This window comes from Prionailurus viverrinus, chromosome D1 (assembly GCF_022837055.1).
Source record: "Prionailurus viverrinus isolate Anna chromosome D1, UM_Priviv_1.0, whole genome shotgun sequence".
Classification (NCBI taxonomy): domain Eukaryota; kingdom Metazoa; phylum Chordata; class Mammalia; order Carnivora; family Felidae; genus Prionailurus; species Prionailurus viverrinus.
This window is the reverse complement of record NC_062570.1, coordinates 21,214,271-21,239,934: the sequence shown is the minus strand read 5'-3', so window position 1 is coordinate 21,239,934 and position 25,664 is coordinate 21,214,271. Positions and strand designations below refer to the sequence as shown.

The following is a 25,664-nucleotide window of genomic DNA, read 5'->3' as shown; positions in this document are numbered from 1 at the left end:
GTGAGAACTTTTCAATAAATGGTACAGGGTCAATATGATATCAACATGAGAAGATAATGAAAATTGGCCCCTACTTCACACAACACACACACACAAAATCCATGTGAACTACAGATCTCTCCCTCTCTCTCTCTCTCTCTCTCTCTCTATATATATATATATATACATACATACACATATAACTATCTATTATTCTATGGAATACTACACACCAATGAAAATTAACCATGGCTCCATGCAAAATAGGTACGAATATCAACATACTACTGAGGGCAAGAAGTAAAATACACAGAAACAAAAACATATTGTATAACCCACTTATTTTTATTTGAAAACAAGTAAAAATAATTCATGGTGTTACAGGTCAGGAAAGCTATTTCCTTTGGAGAGGTAAAAGTTGGTAGTGATCAACTCTGTGATTCACCCAGCTGTATACTTATGATTTGTGTATGTTTTACTTTGATAAAAATGGTTATAGTTTTAAAAAAACTGTCTTGGGTCACCTGGGTGGCTCAGTTGGTTAAGTGTCCAGCTTCGGCTCAGGTCATGATCTCACTGCTCGTGAGTTCGAGCCCTACATCAGGCTCTGTGCTAACAGCTCAGAGCCTGGAGCCTGCTTCAGATTCTGTCTTCATCTCTCTGCCCCTTCCCCACTCACTCTCTGTCTCTTTCTCTCTCAAATATGAATAAAACACTAAAAAAATTTTTTAAACTGTCTTACTATTCAATTTTTGTTTCCATATGGTTTAGACATTATTTAGAAAATGACTTTTATCTTTTACTAGAGAGGGGAAAATGATATAGAAAAAGCTTTTTAGCTAGTAAAACTAAAATTCTTGAATCGCTCTCTCCTCTGAAAGGAATGTCAACCCTCGTAGCAATTGGCAGTAAACTACATGTGCCACTACCCGGGTCAGTCACCCAGAACTCACATTCTCTTCCTACCTGTGCCTCAGTCTGTGGTTCCGAACTTCTTTAATTATACTGAACGTGTCAGTAACTTCTCCATCTGTGAAGACAAAAAGCTGTAGATAGAAAGAAGACATTCATCATATCTCTGTGAAGATCATTTTTTAAGATGCCAGAATTTGCCCTTGGGAAAAATCAACTGTTTCATTCCAGAGACTACAGCCCCTTCAGACGGGTGTGAGGTCCCTAACGTTCCATGGTCACTTGCACCACATTCTCACACGGCTTGTTTGGGACCTGGGATTTTCATCACCTCCCCCTTCTCGTCTCATCTAAAACTTTTGTGGGACTTCACAAAACAACTTCCACTACCCACCGCCCACAGCACGGAGCTAAGGAAAGGAATTCTATTAAACGCTTCTTGTCTCTTGTCTTATTCTCTTCACTGTATGATAGAAGACTCTGAATTTTATGTCCTATTTTAACAAACCTACAACCAAGCTCAGGGGGATGGATTCTTGAACAGAGATTTCATTCTCTCTGTTGCCTTCTGCTGGCTCTGTTCCAGGTGTTCCTACCTGTAGGGGGTGGCCCGGGGTGGAAGGTTCTCTGTAAATGACCTGGAGCGGTGTCAAGATTTCCGTGCCCCCTAGGTCCGCCCGCATAAGTTTAACTCTCCTCAGTGCCTCTTCCATGGTATCCTGAGTGTATTTCACACTATTCCTGAGAAAAACAAACACGCCCAGTGATACGATAGCTGCTCAACACCACCCAGTATCAAGTCCCTGAACTGAGATACCCCCACTATAAACAACCTCACCTGAAACACCCAATGCCAAAGTCAACTGTGCAAGGAACCCCTCTAACAATCTACTTCTGTCTTTGAAGTTTCCTTTTGGACCCTCTGTAGGCTTTCTAGAAACTTACGGAAAGAATGCCTCGAAGGAAGATCCAAATGCATAGATATTGAAATAACAGTTTACAGGCAAACTCTTCAGCAGCAAAATCAGTGTTTCCTGAAGGAAGAGAGTACAAGGAGACAGTGAGAGAGGCTCCTCCCAGACACACAGACCCTCCCAGTGTAATTCTTACAGGGGTGGGCCTTCCCACATTTCATGACTCCAGGCCCTTATATCCCAAGGCTATTCTCAGAGTGGTCATGTTAGACGTAGCTCAGAAGGGGAAAGTTCCAGATGGACCCCAATTTAATTCTTGCGATTCATCCTCCTTTGTGCACGTGACCAAAAAAGAAAGTAACTAGCTTTACCTTGGCTGCCTCTATGCGCAACTGTGATTTATCCTGTTTACTTATGGGGCACTGCATACTCCCTGAGCAGTCCATGAGGAAGACGAATTCTCCACAGATAGCTGATGGCTCAACTTCTGGGATATTTGGGTAGAAACACACCATCGCAGATGGATCTTTCATCAAACCATCTAATTTGAAAAGATAAGGACACCAGAACATGAAAAGGAACCCAAGAATACCGAAGACCCCAAGAATCGGTGTAGTCAGTTACATAGGGAGCTGAGAAAATCCAAATCTAAAATGCTATTTGCTCTTCATACTGTATATCCTGGTAGAGGGTTTGGGGTGAGTTATAAACATATAAAAGATAGAGAAGCAGAAAAGATATGGAAGAAAAAAAGAAGGTAGAGGTCACAGGTACAACCAATAATTAAAATATATAATTGGATGCTAGTTTCCTAGCAGGGAGGTAACTGAGTGAAATGCCTGAAGTTAAAATGTTCTGGAATCTGCCAGAAGAATCGAGCTAATTTATTGGCAGGGACACCTTCTCTTCAGATCAAATCAATAGGAAATGTATTATGTGGGTCCTTGTTTAGGTCTTTAATTATACTTTTGAAATAATGAAGGCTCATGGGCAACTCCTATGTTGGCAGTTTGCAAGAGCTGACAGTATAAGTGTCATACACACCAAGGAAAGTCCTCTGCTTTGGGGATGAAACATTTAATGATACTCTCCGGAAGTGGGATGTGTGTTAGACTCTAACAGCATCATCCAAGCAACACTGTGAAGGAAACCATGGGAGTCTGACCCATGTTACCAGGCTGTCAAAGCTTTGGTTTTATTTTGAGGAACAAGTGAAAACTGATGCAAGAATTGAAATGTTAGTATTGAGACAGAGATGAAGTGAGAATGGCTGGGTGATTAGATCCACTCCAGTTTTACAGTTCAGAGAATATAAGAGGACAAAGAATTAAATTCCCATACCTGACTGTTATAAAGTGATTCCAGGATTTATAGGTTTAAATACTCAGTAGCCTTGGGATTCAATACGACTACAGGATGTGGTTTGTTTTAATCTCTTACCCTTGGGATACCCCAATGACCAAACTGGCTTCCAAATGAAATGGTCGCAGCTCATCAAATATTTGCTTGAATGCTAGTTCAAGAATAACTTCTAAAAAATCCAAATCGCTGCATACAGAATGGAAGGGTAGCTTTTTTTTTTTTTTTTAATGGGCAAGGTAAATTCCATTCTATTTAAAGAGGCAGCTTATTGTAGTGGGATTGGCATTGGACTGGTAAATCAGACAATCTACCATGACAATGAAACAGGTGCGTATGTTTAATGTGTTTAGAACAATGCCAGATATACAGTATGCACTATCTAGGTATTTCTACTATAATTCCTTTGGCTTGGCTCAAATTATTTTCACCTTTATGAGTCTCTGCTTCCTCATTTTTAAATAAGACATTTCAAGCAAGCCCTAGCTCTTCTGCTTGCTGGCCTCAGTTTCTTCATCTGAACAATCCAAGTAGTAATACCTGACTCAAGATCATGTTAAGGGTTCAGTGATACATGTTTAAGGAACTGAATTGAGGCCTTAACTCAGGTTAAGCTCTTAATAACAATTTTGGAAAATTATTTACCAACTTTTTATGCTATTTTTATTAAATTATACATATAACATTTTAAAAATAATGTTCTTAATATGGTCAAGTATGTTCTAAGTTTAAATATATATATATATATATATATATATATATATATATATATATATATTGGGGGGTGCCTGGGTGGCTCAGTCAGTTGAGCATCCGACTCGTGATTTCAGTTCAGGTCATAAACTCACAGTTGCTGGGTTCGAGCCCCACGCTGGACTTAGCACTGACAGTGCAGCTGGGGGTTCTCTCTCTCCCTCTCTCTCTGCCTGTCCCCAGATCATGCGTCTCTCTTTCTCAAAATAAATACACTTTAAAATATGTGTATACATCTGTACATATGTATGTAAAGTACTTTCATCATGTAGTAATATGCTTCATTTTGTAGAACTGTCAGTGGGTTTAGTGAGCCAAGCTGCCGGTTGTCATTTTCTTCCTTGGATGAATGGGAACAGAAAGTCATCTTGACCAGATATATGATCTAGAAAGTGAGATATGAGCAGCCCTGCTAGAAGGGGATTCACAAGATCATAAAGGCTTCCCCTGATATCCCGCTCTGGCCCGCAGAGCCCGTCATAGAGAACAGATGAGGAATTCCGCCTAGGGGCCAAGGGAACTTCTTGGAAGGAAAGGAACTGAGATCCTAATCCATACCTTTTAAGATTCAGCACTATAAATATATATATATATATATATATATAATATATATATATATATATAATAATCCACCATATATATAATCCACCACTTTCTCTGGTGGATTAGAATAATCCTGACTGAAGACCAGGTCGCTACTGTGGGCGTATTTCATGGGCACCCAAGGGGGAGGCACCAAAGGGAAAGGACAAAAACAGTACAAAAGGACAAAACTAATTTACAAAGACAGGGCATGGAGCTTACTGGAAGAAGAGCTGGAGCAAATCTGGTTGAGGCTGGGAGCCCCTCTACCGGCTTTAGCATGGACAACTGGCCCAGAGAAAAAATGGTTGAACAAGTGAGGGCAAACTAAGGAGCTCTAAATCGACCTTGGCCAAACATTAACAATGGGAGAGAAGGATGGCCTCTGGAGGACCAACTACAGGAAACTGTCTTCATAGCAGTGTAGTTACAGAAGTAAGAACCTAACCCAAGCTATAGCATTGTGACTATGACTGTCCCCAAACATCCTTCCATTCCACCAATGTGAAAAAAGCTTCAGAGGTGGCAGTACCTCCAGTTAGACTTTGGTCCCTGCAATCCAGGGACATGGCTGCCCAGGAAGGCCCAAGACAGCAATAGACTCCTATGGGTTATACCAGTTATAGTTATAAGGAACAGTACACACATGGTAAGGAAAATTTAGAAAATAAGGGAAATTAAAGAAATTAAAAAACTATTAAGAGACTATATCCAGTTTTTAACATACTTAGAAATTAAGATCCCAGGGTGAGATGAAAAATCTCTGGAGATGAATGATCAGGCATTATCGGATTTGGAAATCTTTGATAATTTGAAAAGTGAAAATGTCACATCATTATTTTCATTTTATTTTTTCCCCACAAATGAATATTTACTTTTTCATTGAAGTATAATTAACACGCCATGTTATATTAGTTTCAGGTACCCGACATAATGATTCAACAATTCTATACATTACTCAGTGCTCACTACAATAAGTCTATTTGCCATCTGCCACCAAACGTTATTACAATCTTATTGACTATATTTCCTGTGCTCTACTTTTCATCACTGTGACGTACTTATTTGGAAACTGAAAGTTTGTACCTCTTAGTACCATAGATAATAGATAAGAGGATATATAAAAGAAATAAAATAGACTAGAAATAGATAAAAGGGATTCGGAGGTACACATTTCCAGTTATTTTTATTTTATTTTATTTTATTTTATTTTATTTTATTTTATTTTATTTTATTTTATTTTTATTTGCACTTGTAGAGATTGATCATTGCCATCTATGTTTGTAAACTAGTTGTGTTTCCTCTTGTGAATTATTTGTCCATGTCCTTGATCTCGTTATCTACTGATTCACTTAAATTTGTCTCTAAGACACAACCACATGATACTCATTGTATCTAACCGTAATATAAGCTCTTTGAATGTTTTACCTACTACTGGACAGAAGAAAAGTAAAGTGAGGGTAATTTGAGGGAAATTCCAAGACAAGAGTTACCCTTTAGGAGGTAACTACAAAGGGAGAAAGAAAATACCTGGGTTGTTTTTAGGATTCCCCAACTCCACAGCTACACTGGGGGTATGCACTTCCCTGTAGTAAATCAGGAGTTCCACATCTCGATCAAATTTGTGTCCATCAGCCAAGGAAATCTGAGTTGGGAACAAGCAAAAGAGCCATGTTAGAACTATCACTGCTCGCTGCCTGGGGCTGAGGTCAGAGCTGCGGGCTACAGGCTTCTTCCTTGAGTGAGCATGATCAGCGGCAGGGGCAAGAATGGAGAGAAGGCTCTGGATAAAGAAGGAACAAAGTAGGATTCCCTCTACTTAGTAGGGAAAAGTAAGGAACATTTTGGAAAGACTGAGTGAGGAACAAGGTCAGAACCCAAAGAACAGGGGTGCTGGCAACAACATTACTTTCTTATGAATTACCTGGGCAGAAGTCTTCTTATCTCCAAGGTACTCAATAGGACTCAAGGGGCAGTTGGACTGGATCGTCTCAATGCCATGCTGGGAACTGACAGTGGCAGTCATGCTGAACGCATAGGGCAAGTCATCCAAAGGGACTATGGGAGTCTTCAAATCAAGGCAACTGTCCTCAGGCGATCCTACAAGAAGTTACCTTAGTTCTGTTTTCCCTTCTCATATTTCTTAGCACCCCTACGACACTTGAGGGGGTTTCCCAAATTATATAACCCACCACCAGTATTCAAAAGGAAAGGATACTCACCAGAGCAACGGTATCGAGGATTCAAGACAGCTGGGAGCACATAGCGCAGGGCCCCATCCGCTTCCAGGGGCAGCTCCTGCACGTACTTCAGGGTGAGTGCCACCTTTGACCCAGGTTGCAAGTTCCCCACATTGCAACAGAAGACGTCCCTGGAGCACTTGTCCTCTTCCAGGAGGAAAGCTTGGTGGCGGTGGCTGATGGCACTCTCATAGATGATGTGGGCCTACGGATAACAGGGAAAGGAAGGTGATACCAAAGGTGGCATGGCTAAATGAAGAGACGAGCGGTACGGAAAACAGAGACTGATGGAGAAGCCCTGTGATTGGTCTTGCCAAGGTCACAGCTCTACTGTGAATGCCTGATGGACTATTCCCCCCAGATGATTTTAGGAAAATAGCAGCTAGAGGGGAATAGCAGAAAGAGCATTCAACATCAGCATTTTTTGTGAAGTTGCATATGCTAGAGATCCTAAGAGTACGCATTAAGGAAATAAGAAGGGAGGAGATAATCTACTCATCCCCAGTACCTTCTTCTTATCCTTTAATTCTGCTTTAATTGTCTTCCCATCCACCATGGCCTCAAAGCTGTAGACAGCTGAATCTTCATCCATGGGGAACACAAAGAAGGTCTCCAAAGGAAATTTCTCTTCATTTTCATAGTTTAAGGTAGCAGCCACACCAGCCACAAACTCACGAATGGACAAGGTCACACAGATGCTCTTCAATGGCACTAGAGATAGACCAGAGTTCAAGTGGTGAACAAACTTTACCAGAAGGCCTCCTGCATGCCAGGCATTGGGCTAGATGCCAAAGATACAATGGCAAGTTAGGGTCATGAATCATGCCTACCTGGTTCCTCTTGGCGGGTTAGTAGGCCAGAAGGGCGCACCATGGTGATGCAGGGTTACTGTGGAAAAGACACATCATAAATACAGTGATATGTTGGGGATTATTTATTCAAAGACCAGACCTCATGTGCTCCTGTCTGGCACGAGAATACATTCAGAGGATTAATGGGAAGGAGAAAGAAGCTGTGAAGAAGGGGACGCAGATGCCAATAGTAACACTCCTTCTAAATGTCAGACCCAAGTGGTAAACTGTAAGATTCACTACGTACCCAATAAACAGGAAGTCTCTGAAACACCCTGAAGCTGGTTCAAATACCAGTTCCACTTTTTCAAATATACCATTCCTTAGATACTGTATGTGGAATAACTAAAATTATCTTAACCCCTTTGAACCTCAGTATTCTCTTTCCACAATGAAAACCATATACTATTTGTCATATATGCATATATGGATTTATATATATGAAGTCCTTAGAATAGTGCCTGGCCTACAGGAAGCGTTTAATCAATGATAATAGACTTGTATTGCTCCTGCTGTAATTGTTACAGTTGTTAAATAGACCTTGCCTGTTACTTTGGATCATGCTAAACAGAGACCTGCACTGAAGTAGCGTCTTGATCCATAATGGTCCCCTGCAACTAAGATCACTTACCTTGTGACTTTTCTTTTGGGACTCACAATTGAAACCACTGTTTCCTCCATCCAAAGTATTCTAAGATATATATATATATATAAATATCACATATGCAACATGACCTCCATTTTATTTTATTTTTTATTTTTTTAAATGTTTATTTATTTTTGAAAGAGACAGAGACAGAATGCAAGTGAGTTAGGGGCAGAGACAGAGGGAGATACAGAATCCGAAGCAGGCTCCAGGCTCCCAGCTGTCAGCACAGAGCCTGACGCAGGGCTCGAACTCACAAGCTGTGAGATTATGACCTGAGCCAAAGTCAGATGCTCAACCGACTGAACCACCCAGGTGCCCCAACATGACCTCTATTTTAAATCATGCCATCCTAACCACATATTCCAAATTTTATTATAATCTTAGACACCTATTTCGTGTGATATGGTAACAAGAAGATACATTTACATATCTAGATTATGATTTACACTATGATTCTTTTATCCAGAGAATCAGTGGGTGGGTCTGGTCCTAGTCATTGGCCCTAGTACCCCTGGAAGCTGCCCTCTGACCATTCTGAACAGAATCACTGGTCACCTTGCCTCTCCCTGCTCTGTCAAAGGGTGACATGAGCTACAATCTCCAGCACCAGTTAGGGGGCCTTTCACTGAAAACACAACTTAAGCAGCTAAAATAGAAGTGTCTGGTGTACAGAGAATGCCGAAAAAAACAGAAACTTATGTACTTATCCAGAGTCCCAGAAGCAGACGAGGCTCTGGGAAGCCCAACCTTCACTGAGGAACCCACAGGCCAGAAAAACATGCAGGCTCATGAGAAAGGCAACTTTCCTTCCTAGAACAACATCCCCCTCAAGGATTCTGAAGCTTCTGGAGGACTACTTCTAGGCCCTCTATGCTCATCCCAATCACCATTTAAAACCTCACCCTACTCCCATCCAGAGCAATGTCCACGTCGCTCATCCATCTGATGGCAATGGTGCATCTTGTACACCATGCCCCATGTCCACAGATCAGCGCCAATAAATCAGGGTCTTCATTCTGTGTTTGGTATTTCGAAGAACTGGATAAAAACTGAGTGTGGTGGGGTGCCTGGGGGGCTTAGTCGGTTAAGTATCCAACTTCAGCTCAGGTCATGATCTCACCATTCATGGGTTCAAGCCCCACATCAGGCTCTGTGCTGACAGCTCAGAGCCTGGAGCCTGCTTAGGAATCTGTCTCCCTTTCCCTGCCCCTCCCCCACTCATGATCTCTCTCTCTCTCTCTCTCTCTCTCTCTCTCTCTCTCTCTCTTTCTCAAAAATAAATAAACATTAAACAATTTAAAAAAAACTGAGTGTGGCAAAATGGCTCCCATTTGATAGAAACACAGAGGGCAGTAGCAGCTGTGGGGAGAGGAAAGAATGGTCAGGAAAAGGACTTCCATGCAGATGCTTGACTGAGGTAGGACGGGCTGGGGTTAGGGGAAGGAAAAATTTCTAAAAATATCAGTAGGAAGCTTACAACAGGAGGAAGACCCAGGACCGTCGACAACTGAAGAAATGTGTCAAGTAACCCAATCTCTGAGGCTTGGCAATACTCACCAAGGATGGCTTCCAGGTGAAGGGACAGAAGCAGAGGGGTATCTCCTACAAAGAAACAGTCTTATTTCCCAATTCTAACCCCAGAACAAATCCTTCATTGAGGGGAATTTGCTTTTCTGCACCTTCTCCCCCACCCTTCTCCGTACAAACTATGGTGGTTCAGAACTAGTTCTCTGCCCCCCAGGATGCCATTTCAGAAATGCACCTGGCAACACTGACCACAGCAGCTGACCAAGGTCAAAGCGTTGAATCTGAGGCGGCTGGGAAAATAGAGGGGGGGGGGGGGTCCCAATTGAGCCGGAGGGCTGCGTGTTAAGGTGGACCCTCAGGAATCCAAGAGTCCAGGCACCTAGCGGTTCAGCCACCCACCTAGGAGAGGGCGGAGCCAGCGCGCTCGTGGCGCAGCAGGCCACACCCCTGCAGCCTGTTGCAGGGGACAAGAGGGGAGTGGAGCTCAGATAGAAACAGAAAGTGATTTAATCTTTAAAATTTCAGTCCTAGATTTGCAGCCTCCAAGTATTAACAGAAGCGACCAGAGTCGCTTTCTTAAATTTCTATAGGGAAGGGTTTAGAGGCTGCAGTCCTACTGGGATCGGGGGTGGGGGGAGGTTTGAAACTCCATTTCCACAGCAGAAAATTCGATAAAATTGAGAAAACATCAATCTTCTACAAGAAAGAGAGAGAGAGAGAGAAAGAGAGAGAAATAAGTAAAGTTAAAGAGAAGGAAAGTAAAAAGAAGAGGGACCTTGAGAAAATCAGCAGATGCCTAAATCCCCTTTCCAGCCCTCACCCCCACCCCCACCCCCCACAAGATCCCCCTAAACTGCCAAACCTGCAGAAAACCCCCGGGGAGCGAACACCAGGATTAAATTCCCCCACCCCTTGGGTTTGCAGTTAAAACAAGCCCCAGCGGGTTTGGAGATGGGGAAAGGGAGCTGGAAAGGGCGCGTCTTGGCCGTCAGGGTTAAGGGGTGTGATCCAGCCCCAGCGCGGGCTGCGGGATCCCCTACCTTCTCCCGCAGTCTGGGCGCTCTGAGTCACAGCCGGGGGGAAAACAGCTGCAGTCAAAATTTCCAGGAAGACCCGCCCCTTCTAGGGACCGGTTACAAAGTGGCGACTACTTGATTAAGGGATCAATGGAAAATTCTTCAACCCTCGAACGTTTGCTGTTTTTCCAACGCCTAGTCTCTGCTAAGGACCAATCAGAAGACAGGCAAAGGGAAGAGACTGTTTTACCAGTGAAGTGCTTTCACAGTAACATCAACAATCACATCAAATCACATCATATTCCTGTAACAGATTGAATTACCCAGGACTTACTGTGCACTAGGCCCTACTAATAATACTGTATGGTAGGCCCTGAACTTTATGGGCATTATCATTGATTTCTAATCTCTAGTTTGAGTTATTTGTCCCAAGACTGCATCCTTCCTAACAGCACAGGGGGGGAGGGCCCGGAGACCGGACAATGCTCACAGGGACCAAGTCTTCCAGTCATGGATCACTTATGGATTTTTCATCAGGATCATAAAATTAAGGTGTTTGGGTTTTGTTTTTTGGGTTATTGTGGATTTTGTTTTGTTTTTTTGTTTGTTTGGTTTTTTGGGGTTTTTTTTCTTTTTTTTTTTTTTTTGGTGCTGGGGCTAACAACGTAAGAAGTTAGAATATCTATGCTCATTTTGCTGGCTAAGGAACACTAGAAGCGATGAAGTTTCCTATGTCTTCTTTATTTCAAAATGATCTGTTAAGTCTGAGGCTTAAAAAAAGAATTGTATTGCTATTGAGAATATGTAGAGGGTAAAGAAACATAATACATATGAAAACTCAGGTTCATTTTGGTCTCTGCAATGTATTCATTTTACTTTCTCTGAGTTTGTTGTCTTATCTGTAAAATGGAAATAATGGCACACTTCCCTCCCTGGGTTGTTCTTAAAGATTCGGTGGATCTTGACGTGATGTGATGTGTGTATATACACATGTATGGTAAAGCACAATATGAGCACAGATTCTATTTTATCAGTTTTAGGCTCTAGGACTATGTTCTTTACATGTATCAAACTAATTGTGAGAGGGAATGATCCTTTTCTCTTGGTAGAAATCACATCTGGTATTGTTTCTCCTGGCTATAACTTCTGTTGGCCGAAGTGTCTGGTCAACAAAAGGAAGAGGCTGGAAGAATGGGCAGAGTTCATCTTCTGACCCGGTTGGACTAGAGAGGTTAAAAAAAAAAATTGTTTGCTACAGACCGTATATGGCAGCTGGGTTGGAAGGAACTGAATCAAGAAACATAGAGATGATGCTGGTTATTGGAAGGACACTTATATGAAAAGCCTCTGAATGTGGCACAACGTACATAATTAAGTAGACCTTAATAGCTGTTAAAAATATGAATGTATTTTATTGATCTGTTTATTCATACTTCGTGTAAGCCCGATGAATAATTCACTCTTTGCATATAGGCAATTTAATAAATCCAATGATCAAATTTTGAAAGAGAACATGCAATTCATTCTTTTTAAAAAAATTTTTTTAATGTTTATTTATTTTTGAGAGAGAGAGAGAGACAGAGCGTGAGTGAGGGAGGTACAGAGAGAGGGAGGGACATAGAATCTAAAGCAGTCTCCAGGCTCTGAGCTGTCAGCACAGAACCGTGAGATCATGACCCGAGCCAAAGTCGGAGGCTTAACTGACTGAGCCACCCAGGCGCCCCTTGTAGTTCACTCTTTTAGTCAACATATAATTACTGGGCTTCTACTGTATGCAAGGCATTGTTCTAGACATTGGCATTTTGACAATACCAAGACACAAAGACCCTTCCCTATCTGGAGCTTACATTGCAGGGGGAGGAAATAGTCAATAAACAAATACGTAAGTAAATAAAGAAGAAAATATCTGGTAGTGTGAGTGCTTAAGGAAAACACGTTTGTAGTGTAATAGAGAATAAATACAAGCCACCTTAGATTAGGTGTCTCCACCCAAAATTCTGTCCTTGTGACTTTAGGTTGCTCAGTAATCTCTAATATCAATTCTCAAGTTTAGCCCAAGTTTAATCAAGTCTATGGTCTTTCAGAATAAAGACATTTCCTAGCCTCCCTTAAAGCTAGGTATGACATTATGACCGAGTTCTGGCCAATGGGAAACAAAAAATGATGTGTGTAACATCACACCATTCCCTTTCAAAGCAAAGAGTATGGGGCGCCTGGGTGGCTCAGCTGGTCAAGTGTCTGACTTTGGCTCAGGTTGGTGGGTTTCAGCCCCATCTCAGGCTCTGTGCTGACAGCTCAGAGCCTGGAGCCTGATTTGGATTCTGTGTCCCCCCCTCTCTCTGCCCCTACCCCACTCATTCTCTGTCTCTTCCTCTCAAAAATAAACAATAAACATTAAAAAAAATCAAAGAAAAGAGTATGGCCACCTCCTCACTTTCCCCTCTTCCTATTCACTGATAGAAATGCACCACCAATCATATCTTATTCCTTTTCCTTCTCTTCAGGAAGGTCCATTCTTCCTTAGCTCTCCCTTCCACCTGTCAAGTACATGCTTTTCCCCCCAACAAGAGACAATAATGAGTCACCAACAATTATGAAGATATTCAAGGCTCATCTTATCTCTTCTAGTTCAGGAATTAGATACCCTACATTTTGATGTGCACCTAAATTCCTTCCATTAGGCATGGACTCTCAAGCTAACAGAAGGCTCGCTATAGCCATTGCTTTCCAGGATTAATTAAAAAAGGCCTAAAGTAGTCTAAAAACAAAAGGAATCATTTCAGAGCATTCTAAAATCCTATTCAAATAAACACACTTCCTGGATGCTACTATTTTCTAAGTTCTAGAGATATAGTGCTGAACAAGAATAGACACAATCTCTTCATGGAACTTATACTCGAAGTATGTCTATAAAATAATTTCCAACTTTTCATTCAGTTACTTATCTAACAAATATTTAAATGCCAACTCTTTACTAGCACTGTGATAAGTATTGTGGATTTAATGACAAATTATGATGCTTACTCTCAGGGGATTTACAGTCTAATAGAACCTAAATTCAGTTCCTTTGGAATTTCTTTTGTATATATGAATAGTATTAACCTATCTTACCACTTCCAATTTTTTTAGAAGATAAAATTATCAATTAGTAACTACTAATTATGGAAGAGGATTGAAGAAATCAATCAGGAATTATAATTGGAAGTCAGGAAATTATAATTAGACAATTTTCATATACTTCGGATCTCCATTGAATCACGAAAGTCAAAACTGAAAGTGAGAGTATCATGCATGCCTTTATGGACAATTCACAAGCACCTCTGAATCCTAGGCTTGTAACAGACAGCTGACCACAGCACACCCTGGTGGCAATTCCTATTCTCAACATATTCTGTTCTGTGACTTTTTCCTTTAAAATAAAACAAATAGTTACACACATAGAAGCAGAGTGCAGAATGGTGGTTGCCAGGGGTAAGGATGAGAGAGAAAATGGGGACAGAACCAAGGGTATAGAGTTTCAGTAAGGCAAAATGAATAAACTCTTAGCTGTACAACATCATGCTTACAGCTAATAATAATGTATTGTACACTTAAAAATCTGTTAAGAAAGTAGATCCCATTGTAAGTTTTCTAACCAGAAAAAAAAATTAAAAATTTTAAAAAGCAGAAAACACAAAACAGTTGCATTATTGAAATCCTTTTGTTGCACTAAGGAGTCAAAAATTCCAGTTGTTAGCAAAGATTAAACATCCGTATCTACATCTTTATGGGTGATGTAACTTTACTAAAACCTACCTTCTACATAATACAACTTAGCTACTAATCTTTAGACAATTTAAAACCCCAGGATCACATCCAGATTTATCACTGATAGTTTCTTTTCAGTCAAATGAACATTGCTAAATAAGAAAATTCTCAAACTACGGAATGTATTCAATTAGAATAATACTAATACAATTCAAATTCTAATGCACATTGTACTGAATTGCAATCGATTATTGTCGTCAAAGGTGTGGGTGCCCACATTAACCTTTGACCAATATTTAGGGTATTTGACCGTATCTTTGATTAACTGTAGACATGTTCTGAAAAGAAATCAGGAGGAAGTGGCTTCCAGGTTAGTCTATTTTAGGGCATGTATTATTGTACAATTGACTGTGGATGTTAGTTAAATTATGTTCATCTGTTCAATATTGAGCACTTTGTTCTCTTAGCCCATCCAGTATTTCACCATAGTAATGTTTCGTATCGCATTGTATCCATGTTCATTAAGGACGATGACATCCCGTGACATAAAAGCATGCACTCTATTTGCTTCACTGTCCTCTAAATGTCTTTGGCAGAAGCCTAATTCTTAATTTCAGCACCATATTTATGTTGAAACAAAGCCTGGGCCACCTGGCTGGCTCAGTCAGTAAAGCATGTGAGTCTTGATCTCAGGGTTGTAAGTTTGAGCCCCATATTAGGTGTAGAGATTACTTAAAAATGAAATCCTTTAAAAAAATTTTTAAATAAACAAAGATTGATGGTGATGAATGTCCTGGTATCGTGTCTGCCTCGAGTCATTCTCCACATTCATGCTTTCACCGTCTATCTCTATCCAGACCTCTGCTCCGGGAACCTGAGGAATCACACAGAGTTCCATGAGTTTATTCTACTGGGAATACCTCAGACAGAGGGACTGGAGACTGTGCTATTTGTCATCTTCTCATTTGCTTACCTCTTCACCCTGCTTGGCAATTTACTCATCCTTAGAGCAATTGTTTCTTCCTCTACCCTTCACACCCCCATGTATTTCTTTCTGGGATGCCTATCTATTTTCAACACGTTGTTCCCAACTGTAACCTGTCCCAGGATGCTATTTTATCTCTCTGGCCAAAGCAAAGCCCTTTCTTATAAGGGCTGTGCTGCACAGCTCTTCTTCTACCATTTCCCGGGGTCTAGCAAAGGTTGTCTCTATTCTGTGATGGCCTATGACCGCTTTGTGGCCATCTGTCACCCACTGAGGTCTGTGTCAGCTTAGTCATGGCAGCCTGGCTGGCGGGTTGTCTCCACGCCACCATTCTGACCTCCTTCACCTTTTGGTTAACCTACTGTGGCTCCAACCGGGTGGAGTACTTCTTCTGTGACATTCCTGCTGTCTTACCCCTGGCTTGTACTGACAGCTCCCTGGCCCAGAAAGTGGGCTCCACTAATGTTGGTTTTCTGGCTTTAATGCTTTGGTTCAGTGTCTGTATCTCCTACACACGCATTGGGATTGCCATTCTGAGAATCCGATCAGCAGAGGGCAGGCAGAAAGCTTTCTCTACCTGCAGTGCCCACCTCACTGCAATCCTCTGTGCCTATGGACCTGTAATCATCATCTATCTGCAGCCCTCACCCAACCCCTTGCTTGGTGCTGTGGTGCAAATATTAAATAATATTGTCTCACCCATGCTGAACTCGTTAATCTATTCCTTAAGAAACAGGGAAGTGAAAAGATCCCTGAAAAGAGTGTTCTACAATGTAGTATTTATTTCTCTGGCATAAACTATGGGTTTCTTAAATGGATTTTGGAAATTTTTGTCTCAACATCATCTACTTATTTTCTCCTCTTAAATAAATAAGAAGATAATAGAAAATGCTTCCTTGAAAGTGTTATATTTTGTTTCCCTAATAAGATTTTCTATGCATGTCTCTGTAACACTTGGGGCCCCAAAAATTATCCCCCTGATACTATCCTCAGTGCCTTATTCCTGGGTAAGGAATCCATGGGGCATAGCAAGCAGCTGGAGACAGACTTCTTATCTTCATAATGCAACCAAGTTTGTCTTGTTGAGGATAGTGAGGATCGGTGGTGGTCCAAGAAGCACCCCTCAATAGTCCATCTCCAGGCTAAATCACCCTTCACTTCATTTCTCTTGCTGCATTTGGAACGTTCCTCTTTTCTGCCTATAAACATTTTCAGTTCCTCCATGTTGCTAAGAATAGTATTGACACATATAGAGCATGATCTGCTCTGCAGGCACCATGATGAGCATTTCACAGTATTATCTTATCTAATCTTCGCATTACCCCATACAGTGAATTTCCCATTGTATAGAAAGAAAAAAAAAAGGTTTTGAGGATTAGAGACCTCAAGTAGTGGACTCAAGTTTGCACAATAAGCAGTAAAGCAGACCTCGAACTCAGATCCGGGTAACTCAAAGCCCCTACTCTTAATCCCTTTTTTACATGACTCCCTAAAAGTCCTGCATGGCAATTTGCTCATCCTTATTACCTCTCTCCAGTGCTCACGATGCATAGAAAATGTTCGATAAATAACTGGGAAAATATTCCCTGGCATAGGTCATGTTCACATGTTGACTTTACTATTATCTCTCTTTATTCTGTCACTATCCATTCTCCCGTATGCAGATAGTGATGCTGAGAAATCGCAATCGTTGTCTTGCCCTTTGTAACACATCTAGTTACGTGGTAAAGCCAGGCCTAGACCCAAGCCGGGCTTGGGTCTATTAACTCCTATTAACTATTAACTCCTATTGTTCTGGTTTTCCTTCTACCCCATCCTGCCAATGTTACTCCTTAGTATGAAAAGGTGGGGAAAGCCTTCCTCCTGTCCTGTGTTGTTTGAGGAGAAGAAGGCCTAATTATGAGGTTCAACCACCAAGATCATCTGGTTCTCCCACCAAGTTCCATTTTCCAGCTTGGTCTCCAATAATACTGGAGTTGATCATTATTTTTCAATTTTTTTTTTCCAGAATCTAAGGAGAAAGAAGGGTGTTATTTGCTGGAGATCTCACAGACACAACAGCCCTTAGTTTTCATGACATTTTGGTGATTTGTAGTTTTTATATTCCATTCTTATTCACAAAGCTTCCCAACCTACTTGAAAGCATTTAAAACAAAGCAAAAAAAAGTGAAAATCCTAAATAAAAAAATATATTACTGCCCTTACAAAAGGCATAAAACAAAAAGGACAAAATGAAGCCCATTTAAGTGTAGATAAATGACTTAAGGTGCAGTGTAAGGATTCCGATGGTGAATGGATAAACACAACGTGATATATACATACATGGAATATTGTTCAGACTGAACAAGCAAGGAAATTCTGACACGTGCTACAGCCTGGATAAACTTTGAGAGCATTATTTTAAGTGAAATATGCCAGTCACAGAAAGGCAAATACCATGTGATTCCAGTTACACGAGGTATTTAGAGTAGTCAAATCAACAGAAAAAGAAAAGAGAATGGTGGTTTCCAAAGGCTGGGAGAGGGGAAAATGGGTAGTTGTTTAATGGATATAGAGTCTCAGGTTGACAACAAGTTTTGCAAAAAGTTCTGGAGATTGATGGCGCACCAGTACAAAAATACTTAACACTACTGAACTGCACTTAAAAACGGTAAAGATGGGGCGCCTGGGAATCTCAGTCAGTGAAGCGTCCGACTTCAGCTCAGGTCATGATCTCACGGTTCACGAGTTCAAGCCCCACGCTGGGCTCTGTGCTGACAGCTCACAGCCTGGAGCCTCCTTTGGATTCTGTGTCTCCCTCTCTCTCTGCCCCTGCCCTACTCGTTCTCTCTCTCTCTCTCTCTCTCTCTCTCTCTCTCTCAAAAATAAATAAAACATTTTAAAAATTTTAAAAAGGGTAAAGATAGCAAATTTTATGCAGTGTGTAGTTTACCACAATTGAAAACTTCATCTGCTTATCCTTTTTTCACATTTCCTGTGGTTTTTGAGTTTGCTAGTTCTCTCCCTTGTCTTGTAACTACATACACTTCTGAACCCTCTCAAATCACAGTCTGATTGTTTAACATCTCAGTTTGGTGTGGGCAGAGAAGACATGTAGCCTAAGTTGTCCTTCAGGGGATGTGCCTGTAGTCACTATTCCCTGAGTCCTTAACCCTTACCTAGCACTATGCAATTGCTTTATATACATTCTCTGCCTTATCTACGTGAAGAATGCGGAGACCATTTCACAGAAGATGAAACAAGGTTTAGGGATGTCAAGTAAGTTTCCCTAAGTCACACAGTTTGCTTGTGGATAAAACTAGGATTCTAGCTCACATCCTCACACAGCTGTACACAATCTAGCAATTTTGCAGAAACTGGGAAAATAAATGTTTGACCTTGTACACACACACACACACACACATCCCCCCAAAAATCTTACTCTTGCTTTTTTCCTTTTAATATTTCTGATGTATGAGAGCTACCCCACATCATTTCTTATTCCTGTCTTCAAGCCCCCCGAAAATCCCTTCTCTTAGCCACCTGTGACTCTTCCTTTTATTTTCCATAAGTCACGCTGTGCTTTTTCTTTCATGAATCTTTCCTTCCTAGCTTCTCTAGCCCTCCCCTTATCCAATACACTGGTTTTATAAAACAAAGGCTCGGGGAATATGAAAAAGGCTTCCATATAGCAGATGGAAGCAACAAACAGATTGTGAATACTTACACCTTATTTTTTTACCTTCATATAAATTATCTGTGTGTAAATGGATGACAGAGTGTTCACCCAAGTATTAAAAATGGGTAATCCAATTTTGAGTTATTTCCACTTTCTTCTTTATGCTTCTGCATCACTCTCATAGATTTTTCAATGAGATTGTGACATTTATTTTTTAAAAGAGCTATTTTCGGGGCGCCTGGGTGGCGCAGTCGGTTAAGCGTCCGACTTCAGCCATGTCAGGATCTCACGGTCTGTGAGTTCGAGCCCCGCGTCGGGCTCTGGGCTGATGGCCCAGAGCCTGGAGCTTGTTTCCGATTCTGTGTCTCCCTCTCTCTCTGCCCCTCCCCCGTTCATGCTCTGTCTCTCTCTGTCCCAAAAATAAATAAACGTTGAAAAAAAAATGATAAAAATAAAAGAGCTATTTTCAAGAGAAAACAGATTAAAAAAAAAAAAGACCTCATTATGGGATCAAGGGAGGTTAATTATTCAAGCCAGAAATTTTAAGGGGAAAAAAAGAACAATTACTTTTGAGGAAAAACTAGACATTCATGTCTAAAACCAATGGTGTAACATGTATTATGTTGTTTATAAATTGTGCCCCAACTAATTTGTAATAAAATGTTCTAATCCCATAGAGTGTGGTTCTATTTTTCTCATCCTCATTAGTTACTATCCTCTGTTGATTCTAATCTTCTGAGTGTTCCCAGAAGATACCTATGGCTGGCGGGGGGGGGGGGGTGCTTTACCTGATGATGATCAGAATCAAAGTCTGGTTCTCAGGGTACATTCAGGTACAGGCAAAAAATGAAGTTCTGTTCTAACGTCATCAGATTAGGCTAAAGCAGGGCATTAATCCACATACGTTCTCAGTAGCATCTCTCTGACTTTGTGACTGGCTTTTCTCCTTTTTTTCTGACCAAGTATCTCAAATTCTGTAGTGCAAGGATCTTCCTTATTTATCTTCCTCGGTGTATTCTAGCTCCCTCTGACAGCTAGAACTATCTCTTCTTATTCCCTCTCTCCCATAATATACTCAAATGTAATGCTGCTGAAGACCCTCTTTGGGTTTTTGTTTTTAATGTTTTATTTATTTTTTGAGATAGAGAGAATGTGAGGTGGGGGAGGCAGAGAAAGAGGAGGGCAGAGGATCTGAAGCAGGCTCCATGCTGACAGGCTGACAGCAGCAAGCCCCACTGGGGGCTCGAACTCATGAACCGTGAGATCACTACCTCAGCTGAAGTCTGACTCTCAACTGACTGAACCACCCAGGTGCCCCCATCTTAGCATTTCTTAAAGTCCTCATAGAGAGACCATTACCTTTACAGTGACCGGCTGGGCCCTGAGTAATTGCTGTTTGGCTTCTCAAGCTTTACCTCACAATTATTTTCCTCTTTCCTTGAGTTCTTCAAATGGGCTGTGTCCCCCTTCCAAAGCTTTTGCACATGCTCTATCCCGGCCTCCACCATGCTGTGCCTTCCCCTTCCTGCACTCTTACTCGCTCTTCAGGTGGAAGATCAGATAACATTTTCCTAGGGACATCCATCTGGACCTTCAGGGAACAGCACCTAGCTACAAATCATGACGTGCACACCCATTTACTGACAGGAAGGAGGGACATGGGTGAACACAAACACTCTCCTTTAGAACTTTTCAACCCATTGAACTTTTCTTCCTAGAATTTGCCACCTTAAGTATTTATAACTTATATGTATGATTGTTTGATTAATGCCTTTCTTCTTTTACTAGACCGTAAGCTCTTTGAGGGCAGAGACCAAGGCCAATTCCTGTTCACCAGAGCATAGCGATTTTAGCACATCATGGCAGCTGCTTCTTAATTTTTCAGGAGTGAATAAATGACTTCACTGAAACTTCTAATTTTTTTACATGACTTTCTTTCCTCTGTCAACCCTTTCTTGTCTTAGCTTCTTGTTTAGTTTAGATTTTTTTTACTATTATTTTTGCTTGCTTTTTTTTTTCATTGTAGAGAAAGAGCACACAAGTGGTGGAGAGGGGCAAAGGGAGAGAGAGAGAGAGTCTTTCTTATTTTAATGTTTGTTTGTTTGTTTTGAGAGAGAGAGAGCATACAAGTGGAGGAGAGGCAGAGAGAGAGAGAGAAAGAGAATCCCAAGTAGACTCCACACTGCCGGGGCAGAGGCGGGCACCAGGCTTGAGAACCATGAAATCAAGACCTGAGCCAAAATCAAGAGTTGAATGCTTACTGGACTGAGCCACCAAGGTGCCCCAATGAGATGAAGAAGTTCTAGAAATGTATTGTACAGCATAATGACTATAATTAACAATCCTGTATTGAATACTTGAAATTTGCTAAGATGTAGGTTTTAAATGTTCTTGCCACAAACAGAAAGAAAGAGAAAAGAAAGAAAGAAAGAAAGAAAGAAAGAAAGAAAGAAAGAAAAGAGAGAGAGAAAAGAGGAAAGGAAGAAAGAGAGAGGTGATGGATATGTTGATTAGCTTTGTGGTGATCATTTTACAATGTATATGTACATCAAAACATCCAATCATACAACTTAAATATATACAATTTTTATTTGTCGATTGCAGCTCAGTGAAGATTTAAAAAAAAAAATGACTGACCCTTGTGTTCATAGCAGCTTTATTTACAATAACCAAGATATGGAAGCAACCCAAGTGTCCATTAATAAATAAATGGGTAAAGAAAATGTGAGATACACACACACACGCACGCACACGCACACACACACACACACACACACACACACACACACAAATGGAATATTACTCAGCCATAAAAAAGAGTGAAATCTTGCTATTTGCAATGACATGGATGGAGCTAGAGAATATAATGCTAAGTGAAATAAGCCAGTCAGAGAAATACAAGTACCATATGATCTCACTCATATGTGGAATTTAAGAAAAAAATAAACAAGAAAAGGGAAAAAATAAGAGAGAGAGACAAATCAAGGAACAGACTCTTAACTATAGAGAACACACTGATGTTTACCAGAGGGGAGGTGGGTGGGGAGATGGGTTAAATTGGTAATGGGGATTAAAGAGGACACTTGCGATGAACACAGGGTGATGTACAGAAGTGCTGAATTACTATACTGTACACCTGAAACTAACTGGATTCAAATAAAAATTTAAAAAACAAAAAACAAAACAAAGACTGAATGAAAGCTGCCTTTACAAGTTCAGTCTCAATGCCAAAAATTAATGTTTCCGTTATTTATTGCTACCCAAAATACAACCACTAAACTTAGTGACTTAAATGACAATTTATTATTATAAAAACCAAACCATTTGCTTAACAATGCAGATAAAAATAACTTGCAATTGTACCTTTGTTGCTTATGATAATTCTGGAACATCTTTGCAGTTTCTGGAGGAAAGTGTAAACAAAAATAAGAAAATTTTCAGAGTTATTTTATTAAAGTCTACCCTACTGAGATCTCATCACTGTCCTGTAATAAGTATCATATCTGAAAACGGCTGACCTTTTGGGAACGTAGACCATTTGTATTTTCACTGTGACCATGATATTACATGTAGCACATGTCACCTTAATTGTAAATCAGGTTGGATAGTTCTAAATCATGGACTAAAGATGGTCCATGACACGTATCTTCCCTGAATAAATTGTTACCAGACCAAGGTAAATGTAACGGTATTTCACTTTCTACTCAAAAGTGTATTTATCATCTTTTTTATTTGTACAGACTATTTTGTCTTCAAAACATTAAAGACAAGAACAAATAAAATGGTAGAATTATGAACTTTTACATCCTTTTATCATGTGGAACAAAAACATTAAGTTTACTTTTTATATCAAAATTCCAGAGGTGTAGTAGATCTACCTAAACACTCCTTAAACACTGAAATTTCTATGGCCAAAAGTCCTAGAGAATAGGCCAAATCCCAGTTCCTTTCAAAATTTGTGTATTTATTTTGAGAGACAGAAAGAGAGAGCAGAGGAGAGGCAGAGAGAGAGAGAGAGAGAGAGAGAGAATTCCAAGCAAGCTCTGCACTGTCAGTGCAGACAGAGCCTGACGTGGGGCTTAATCTCATGAACCATGAAGGGCTAGTATCCAAAATCTATAAAGAGCTCACCAAACTCCACACCCAAAAAACAAATAATCCAGAAGAAATGGGCAGAAAACATGAACAGACACTTCACTGTTGCACATCAACAGACTCTTGCACTGTTGGTGGGAATGCAAATTGGTACAGCCATTCTGGAAAACAGTGTGGAGGTTCCTCAAAAAATTAAAAATAGACCTACCCTATGACCCAGCAATAGCACTGCTAGGAATTTACCCAAGGGGTACAGGAGTGATGACGCATAGGGGCACTTGTACCCCAATGTTTATAGCAGCACTCTCAACAATAGCCAAATTATGGAAAGAGCCTAAATGTCCATCAACTGATGAATGGATAAAGAAATTGTGGTTTATATACACAATGGAGTACTACGTGGCAACGAGAAAGAATGAAATATGGCCCTTTGTAGCAATGTGGATGGAAGTGGAGAGTGTGATGCTAAGTGAAATAAGCCATACAGAGAAAGACAGATACCATATGGTTTCACTCTTAGGTGGATCCTGAGAAACTTAACAGAAACCCATGGGGGAGGGGAAGGGAATAAAAAAAGAGGTTAGAGTGGGAGAGAGCCAAAGCATAAGAGACTCTTAAAAACTGAGAACAAACTGAGGGTTGATGGGGGGTGGGAGGGAGGGGAGGGTGGGTGATGGGTATTGAGGAGGGCACCTTTTGGGATGAGCACTGGGTGTTTTATGGAAACCAATTTGACAATAAATTTCAATAAATTAATTAATTAATTTAAAAAAAAATCTCATGAACCATGAGATTGTGACTTGAGCTGAAACCAAGAGTCGGACACTTAACTGACTGAGCCACCCCGGTGCCCCCCAGTTCCTTTCAGAGTAAGCTCCATGAGTTGTTCTTGGATCTTCATTTTCTTCATCTATAGAAGACTTCATCAGAGTTTTATGAGGTTAAAATAAGACTCTTTGCCTCTCAGACTCTTAAGTATTTTGAGCAGAGGGGCTATGTCTAGCCACCCCTTCCCTGACCTTTCTGGCTCTCCTGGCAAATAATGGATGCCCCTTCCTGTCATAATTGGTATTTGTTGGAACAAATGAATCCACGTATGCACAAATAAGCAAATGAATGAGCGCATTTAGCAAAGAATTTGATAAGCCATCCCCCGCCCCCCCCCCAAAAAAATACTCTTAAGTACACAAGGAATTTAACTTGGAAGCTTAAACAGATGCCAAGTGATGTAAGACAGATGCTTCCAGTAATAGCTGAACTTTCTCTTGGCCTCTTACATTCTTCTTCCCCCCTTTTTCCTGGCAATAAGCTTTTCCACTACCCTTTGGAGAACTGCCCAATTCCACTGTACCCTGTACCGTGACCACAGAGCTAGGCGTGTGACCCAACCAAGAAAATCAGACTTGAATCTGGAGCTGAGGCACGTGGAAGCAAAAGGCAGCTGAGGCTGAGTCATCTGGTGGCGGTGCCCCGTGACTGCTCCAAAATTCTTACTGCCGTGGGCCCCGGAGCTGCCCTAGTTCCCAACCTCCCGTGAGCTACATTTTTTACTCATTTGTTTAATTCTCTGGGCTACCCCAGTTCCTGTTGCTGTCAATCCTATCAGGCAGTGCAGTAAAATAACAGAATTTGTGTATTAAAATAACACATACATATAAAAGAGTAGTAAATACATAAATATGCATACCAAATACGTGATATTGGCACCAAATGAATTTAATTATTATCCCACTGAAGTATAAACAGAAATCATAAAAGATTTCCTCTTTAATCACTTTTCTTCCCTCCCCACCCCCTCTCTCTCATTTCTAAGGTCCAATTAGACCAAGTAATTAACTGCTCTCTTACTCAATAGGATCCCTGACTTGGGGGGCTAATACCCAAAGGAAGACAAAGGTATTTAAAATCTCCTGCGTTTGGGAATGATTGCAGTTTCTGGAGTCAGAGAGGAAATTTCTGTGAGGGAGTTAAAGTGCATTTAGATTTGTGACATTCTATTAAAAAGTGACTGAAAAGAGAAGAATTCAGGATAACCACCTGCAGACTACAGAAAGATGGGAATTTAGCAGGGGAGGGCTCTTTCCTTCTGCTGGAGAAGGAAAGGAAAACAGCATTCAATAGAACAGTTTTGTTCCCTGTTTGCCATGTAAGTGCCCAAAGTTTGCCCTTCACTTCTCTTATTTTAGATCTCACTGTCTCCTTCCCTTCACAATCATCAAAAAAAATTTTTTAAGTGATAGATAGATAGATAGATAGATAGATAAAGATCTTAGGGAATAGCATTCATGAATTGATCTATAATTTAAGGATATCACTGTATTGGAAAAGTTAAAACAAGTTGAAAAGATATAAGTTGTTTTTTTTTTTTTTTTAAACATGGAAGTTGGAGAGGAACCT

General features: G+C 40.7%; 2 protein-coding genes across 2 annotated transcripts in view; one reads left to right on the top strand and one right to left on the bottom strand.

Moving 5' to 3' along the window:
* VWA5A (von Willebrand factor A domain containing 5A) overlaps positions 1-10,855 on the bottom strand; it is a 37,430-nt gene extending 26,575 nt beyond the window's left edge. Inside the window, exons 1-11 of the mRNA XM_047879449.1 lie at positions 10,807-10,855; positions 9,797-9,841; positions 7,570-7,627; positions 7,248-7,450; positions 6,722-6,944; positions 6,424-6,599; positions 6,030-6,144; positions 2,177-2,346; positions 1,837-1,925; positions 1,488-1,632; positions 946-1,025 (exon numbers count right to left, since the gene is read on the bottom strand). Of these exons, the coding sequence (XP_047735405.1) occupies positions 946-1,025; positions 1,488-1,632; positions 1,837-1,925; positions 2,177-2,346; positions 6,030-6,144; positions 6,424-6,599; positions 6,722-6,944; positions 7,248-7,450; positions 7,570-7,612 (1,244 nt within the window). The 5' untranslated portion in view covers positions 7,613-7,627; positions 9,797-9,841; positions 10,807-10,855. The remainder of the gene's footprint in view (positions 1-945; positions 1,026-1,487; positions 1,633-1,836; positions 1,926-2,176; positions 2,347-6,029; positions 6,145-6,423; positions 6,600-6,721; positions 6,945-7,247; positions 7,451-7,569; positions 7,628-9,796; positions 9,842-10,806) is intronic.
* A 4,458-nt stretch (positions 10,856-15,313) lies between these two features.
* LOC125177285 (olfactory receptor 148-like) lies at positions 15,314-16,311 on the top strand. The gene is given in 2 exon segments (XM_047879455.1): positions 15,314-15,785; positions 15,788-16,311. Coding segments are annotated over 2 exon segments (996 nt in total).
* The last annotated feature ends 9,353 nt before the right edge of the window (positions 16,312-25,664 follow it).